Below are 6,381 nucleotides of genomic sequence, written 5' to 3'. Positions count from 1 at the left end.
TTTTTTCTTACAAGGGTATGAAAACTCACTTTTTCCTAAATATCGAGATATATCACAGAATATATCTTTTATCAATAATTGGTTTTGAATATTATATTTGAATAGGATATAATATATTTCATATCAATAATTGATTTTTAATGTTAGATTAAATTGGAATATAATTATATTTTATCATACCAAAAATATCGAAGGTATTATTTGCAAGATTATTAAAGTAAAGTTTTTCAAAAGACTTATAAAGAATTGTTTGATTATAGACCTTCTTCACTTAGAAATATAATTGAATATTGTTTTAATGTGTTGAAAGTCCGTTTCCAATTTTAAAAATGATGTCATTTTACAAATCAAATAGATACTCATTAATAGTTATAATTTGTTGTAGTCTTCATAATTTCATTCTTAAGTGAACATAAACAAGTTATACAATGAATTTATCATATGAAGCAGAAATAATTATGGCAACTTGTTGTATTTCATAGCAAATGTAAAATATTTATATTAATGGTGTGTAAATATTGGTAATTAAATAATCATGTTAATATATGAAGCAAATATAGAGAAAGAAAATATGACATATTATTCTTATTGATGATGATGAATATTTATATACAAATACATTTGAGTTCTAGTATAATTTAAATTATATCTTTTATTATAATTCACACTTAATCGTAAACTTCTAATATAATTCAAATTTTATATTTTATTCTAATTTAAACTAATATATAATAAATAGATAAATATCAATATATAAATTAAGAATAACACTAACTTTCTTTGATATGCCCCCTATGATGGAGCTCCAAGAGATTCCAATCTTGATCTTGAAAGAAAAAAAGAAAATAGATTGTGATGTATTCGAATTCCATGGAGGGCGATCTCCTTGTTTATGTGGAGAGTGATCTCCTTGTTACCATGAGGGTCAATCTCCCTGTTTCTGTGAAGTACGGTTTTCCTAGATCTAGGCGATAAGGGGATTCGACTTGATGACTGAAAAATTAGGCAAGAGTAGTGAGATCTTTCTAAGCCAAATTTCCAAAAACTTTGAGGAACTTGTAAAAGGAAAGTTTGTTCCAAGGAATATTATTATGAGCCTTATTCGACATCAAACTAAACAATGTTTTTTAAGCTAATATAGTAGATGATATAGGAGGTAAAGAAGAAGGTAAAGTATAAGGCATATTTCAAGTAGAGGTAACAAAACATGAGCATATTTGTTTTCCCAAAAAATGTAAGAAAACAATCAAATCTTTGAGGAAGCTTTTAGAGAAAGAGAGATAGGTAGAGTTGAAGTTAATAAAGAAATATATATTAAATTAGGGGAACTAATACTAGTAGAAAGCAAATGAGAAGAAAATTCTGGTAGGTTTGAATCAAGAAAACTTGGAGCTCTTGGATGTAAAGAGGTATTGAAATCAAGATGTTGCATTAGAGATAGTAAAGAAAGAGACATTGAAACCAGGATATTATATTGAAGACCATGGAGAAGGAGAGATTGATGCAGAACCTAAGTCGAAGGCTCTGATACCATATAGAGAAAGAAAATATGACATACTATTCTCATCGACAATAATGGATATTTATATACACATACATTTGAGTTCTACTATAATTCAAATTCTATCTCCTACTGTAATTCACATTAAAAGTAAACTTCTACTCTAATTCAAATTCTATATTCTATTTTAATTCAAACTAATATATAATAAATATATAAATACCAATATGTAAATTAAGAATAACATTAACTTTCTCTAATAGCAAATACAAGATATATGAAAATTGTTCAACTATCATAATTGACTTGAAGTACTTTGTTTGCAATTATATTTATTAGGCACTTTTAATTTAATATTTTTTTTTCCTATAAACAAATCAATCCAACTACTTATTTAACTCCTCTTAAAAAATGAATATTAAAAGTATTTTTGTTTTATAGTAATTTTGTTTCTTTAGAATAAAAAATTGTTTAATAATTAAGACAATTATCTTTCTTTAATTTATATATAATTAAAAATTTATTTATTTATTTTCAATGAGATTTAACTTGAATGTGATTTTATATTAATATACATTAAATTTTAAAAATTTTATAAAATAAAAATAAAAATTTTCTTTTAAAAAAAAACAAGTTTTTTGTGTCTTATTTTTAAAAAACGATTTTTAAAAAACAATTGACCAAAAACTTTTGTTTTAAAAAAACAAAAGTAAAAAACCATTTTTTTTTCTCCATCTTGAAAACAATTTAAAAAAAATATGATCAAAGGGGCCCTTATTTTTTTTGCACCTGATGAAAAAATAGTAGTCCATATAATTTTATTTGACTCAGAAAATTGGGTCAAAATATAAATATATTGACAGTAATAAGAAGGCCTACATCAACAATGAGACATTAATGGTAACCTATATTAACAACTTTGGAACATCAACTAGATGCTACCAACATATCTTATACCTATGTGGACACCTTAATTAATGATACTAATCCTCACCATCAACATAAAGCCAACATTGATGGTGAAATAAAGTCAATAGAGGCTTGACTCCTTTTCGCACAAACCTAATTTAAATTATTTTATTAAATATGATAAAAAAGAAATACCTCGCAAAAGTTTCATGTACAAGGAGAAGGTTAGGAGAAAATTTACAAATCTTTTTTACCCCTAAAGTATGAAATTTGTGAATTTTGTTAGGAGTCATAGAGTAGACAACTATGTAATCACACAAACCTTGAAAATTAAATTTAACTAATTATGCATGCATGCAAAACCATTGTAATTAAAGTAACAATCTTTCTCGAAATGCTTGTTATTCCAATCTATTTATCTAATATTTCCAATTCTATAAAAAAATCAATAAAATATTCCTCAAAATAATAACAAATTTTACTTATTTAACTCTTTTATCTAAAGATTAAATAATTTAAAATATATATGTTTCTATAAATTCTCTTAATTAATCTGTACATCTCTAACAACCAAGGATCCATTAATTCCTTTCCTGCATTCCCCCAACAACTTGGATATAAAGCATAGTATCAAAGGTTAAGGGTTTGTTTCATAACTATTTTTGAAAATAATTTTAAAAAATAGTTTTTGAGAATATTTTTGGAAAACCATTATCTAGATTTTATAGAATAAAAGTCTGTTTGGAAACCTAAAATGTTTTTAACATGTTTTTAATATTTTAAAATATGTTTTAAAAATAATTTTATATCTAATGTTTTATTTTTAATCATTCTACATGTTGTATAATTATTTTTCAAAACAATTCTAAAAAAATAAGTAAAAACATTTTCCGAAAATATTTTATTTTCTATTTTTAAGAAGAGAAAATAGAAAATAGTTTTTAATTGTCAAACGTTTTTTCTATGTTTTTTATTTTGAAAAACAGAAAATTATTCTAAAAAGTAGTTCCCAAACAAGCCCTAATTTACTATCTTCCCATGACATTGACTTCAAGCACATCTCATGTATCATTCAAATTGTTCCCAAATATCTGCCCATCTGGCCCAACCCAAGCCCATCTTATATAGAGAAGCCCGAACCCAAGCCCAAAAAAGAAAAACCCACATCATAGGGTAGTAGTACTTCTTGGCTCTGTTTTGGAAGCATTTTACTCATCTTTCTTCTCTTCTGTGTCCTCCTCCTTTTCTAGCTGGACATCATCCGTGAAACTAAACATAAATTATTTAAATCCTTAAGAGAAAATCTTCAAAATTGTACTTACTTTTCAAGATTGGTCTCCACCCAAATGCACATTCTCCGTAATTAATAAAGCAAGCGAATTGATTCACTAATATAAGAATGTATAGAAAAGGAACGTTTAAAATTTAAAATTAATATTTTTTTCATCTATTTAAAAATAATTTAAAATGCATATATTTTTTAATGAGTTATCTAATTATTCTCTAAAATGGTCATTTTACTTACCATGTTATTAATATTAATTGAAAATTAGACTCTTCCAATGTAAATATTTCCCCTCCTTTTAGATTTATTATTATTATTATTACTATTTTATTTGAGATTTTTTTTTTCACCACTTCTAATGTCCATGTTCTTCAATCTACCTCACTTTTGTTATAGATATTTGTTCATGGAGAAAAAAGAAAAATCTCTTCTTTTCCTAAGAGTTGTTTGTTTTTGGAAGAAAAAAAATCTCAAATAATAATAATAGATTTAAAAATAAGGGAAACATTTATACGAAGAAGTTTCGTTGTCAATTGATGTTGATGACATGACAAGTAAAAGAGACATTTTAGGGAATAATTAGATGATCATTAAAAATCGCATGTATTTCAAATTATTTTTAAATAGATGAAGATAATACTGCTTTTAAAAATTTGAGATTCTTTTTTTCGTATATTTTCGTATTAGTGAGTTAAAACCCACTTTTCCATACATTTTAAGCCTCCACTTGATGTATAACCATTGGAAGTAGAGTAGCAATCCTTCTCCAAAATGTCTATTTATCTAACTAATATTTCCAAGTCTATAAAAAAATCACTAAAATATTCCTCGGAATTGTAAGAAAATTTGAATTTGTGCAGGCTGATGGCATCACCTAAGGTGATAAATTAAAATACAACATAAATTAACTAATTAAAACATGTGATCATATATCTTTCTCCTAATTCATTGCACCATTGAAAAAAAGACACGATATTTGTGATGTGTTCTTGTGAGTTCCCCTACTTATATTATATATATATATTTAGTCGTCTTACTATTAAGATGGAGACTTAAAATGTCCCATATAACCAGACTTTGTTTTTATTCTCTCCCTTAATTTGTTGTGAAATGAGCTTTGTCAAAGTCTATACGCGGAAAAATCTCACCCCTAAGGCTTACCTAGAGTCTTCCCTTCATTGTCTTAACATTACCAAATTTTGGGGGGACTTGTAGAGTTACGTATAACATTTTTTCTTCATGTGATGTGAAGGCTCCAAATCTTCTCCTATAAACGTTAATAATGTCTCTCTCGTTCTGCAAATTAGTCGCCAATTATGCCGCGTGAGGTGGGCTATCTAGAGGTTGTTAATTGTTTTTGGGGCCCTATCATCTGGTAGTTTGGTTTGAACTTGATTCCCAAAGCTTAAGTTTGGCATGTTGTGTTGGTTTTAAGTTTATCTTGATGACTAACTGACAGAATTTGTTATGGGTGTAGCCCTAGCCTTTTCGGGGAATGTTCAATCTGTGGACTATTGATTGGGGGGGAAGTTTTTAGGCAGCCTGTCATGGTCATCCAATTGCTATATAAGGCCACAAAAAGAGGGTGGTGGGTCGTAGAGTTTTGAGAACTTGGCCAGCCCTCCATAGATTAATCAAAACTGTCGTGCTTTTATCTTCCTTCTAATCTTCTCCAATATGGCATTAACAAGGAACAAGCCTCTTGTTGTAGTGCTGCTTCTTGGGTTTGTCATCATGTCTACCCTCACAATAGGTCTCTTTCTCACTCACTCCCCCTCCATATATATATATATATATATTATTGTTATTAGCATTAAGCCTCTTGAAACGTAATATCTACGTGGATGAGAAAAAAGTTTTTAACGTTATATATATGAGTTTTTTTTAATTGATTTGTAAATATGTTTTAAAGTTGTGATAATGTCTTATGTTTAGAATTAATAATATTTATATGATTGAAAACTGAGTTATCATAAATAGTATTAGAATTAATCTTTAATTTTGATGTGAGAATTTGTTTGTCCCTACAAGGGTAAGTTATCTATTTATATAGTTCTACAATCTTGTAAAACACTACAAAGATGTTATGTTTATATATGATTGATTGTGATATTTTGCATCAATTTGGAAAAAAAGTTGACGTTATTATATATAAATCAACTCCTCTTAACTTTGTGAGAACTTGGATTCAGAATAAATAATATTTACACAATTGAAAAAATATCGATACATGAAAATTGATCCCCCTTAGAAGACTTTTCTTTCCCCGAGAAGTTAGCTAGGCCGTGAGCATGAAACTGTGTATGTTATACTATTTATTTTCTTCCTTTCTTCCCTGAGCTTATCATATTTTGGTGAATCTAATGCAGGAGCACAATCCATAGGAGTTTGTTATGGAACGAATGGCAACAACTTGCCTAGCGCATCACAAGTTATAAATCTCTACAAAAGCAATGGCATTGGAAGCATGCGAATCTATGATCCAAATTCAGATACTCTCCAAGCGCTTAAAGGATCCGGCATAGAACTCATCCTCGACGTCCCCAACACCAGCCTTCAATCCCTTGCCTCCGACGCTTCAGCTGCATCTACCTGGGTGCAAAACAACGTAGTAAACTACGCATCAGATGTGAATTTCCGCTACATCGCTGTTGGGAATGAAGTTTTACCCACCGGCTCAAATGCT

The 6,381-nt window shown here is 28.2% G+C and overlaps 1 protein-coding gene across 1 annotated transcript in view; it reads left to right on the top strand.

Moving 5' to 3' along the window:
• The first annotated feature begins 5,312 nt into the window (after nucleotides 1-5,312).
• The window catches only part of LOC117916317 (glucan endo-1,3-beta-glucosidase-like), a 1,229-nt gene continuing 160 nt past the window's right edge, over nucleotides 5,313-6,381 (top strand). The window contains exons 1-2 of the mRNA XM_034832272.1: nucleotides 5,313-5,448; nucleotides 6,065-6,378. Of these exons, the coding sequence (XP_034688163.1) occupies nucleotides 5,373-5,448; nucleotides 6,065-6,378 (390 nt within the window). The 5' untranslated portion in view covers nucleotides 5,313-5,372. The remainder of the gene's footprint in view (nucleotides 5,449-6,064; nucleotides 6,379-6,381) is intronic.

Source organism: Vitis riparia, chromosome 6 (assembly GCF_004353265.1).
Source record: "Vitis riparia cultivar Riparia Gloire de Montpellier isolate 1030 chromosome 6, EGFV_Vit.rip_1.0, whole genome shotgun sequence".
Taxonomy (NCBI): Eukaryota; Viridiplantae; Streptophyta; class Magnoliopsida; order Vitales; family Vitaceae; genus Vitis; species Vitis riparia.
This window is presented reverse-complemented; position numbering and strand designations above follow the sequence as displayed.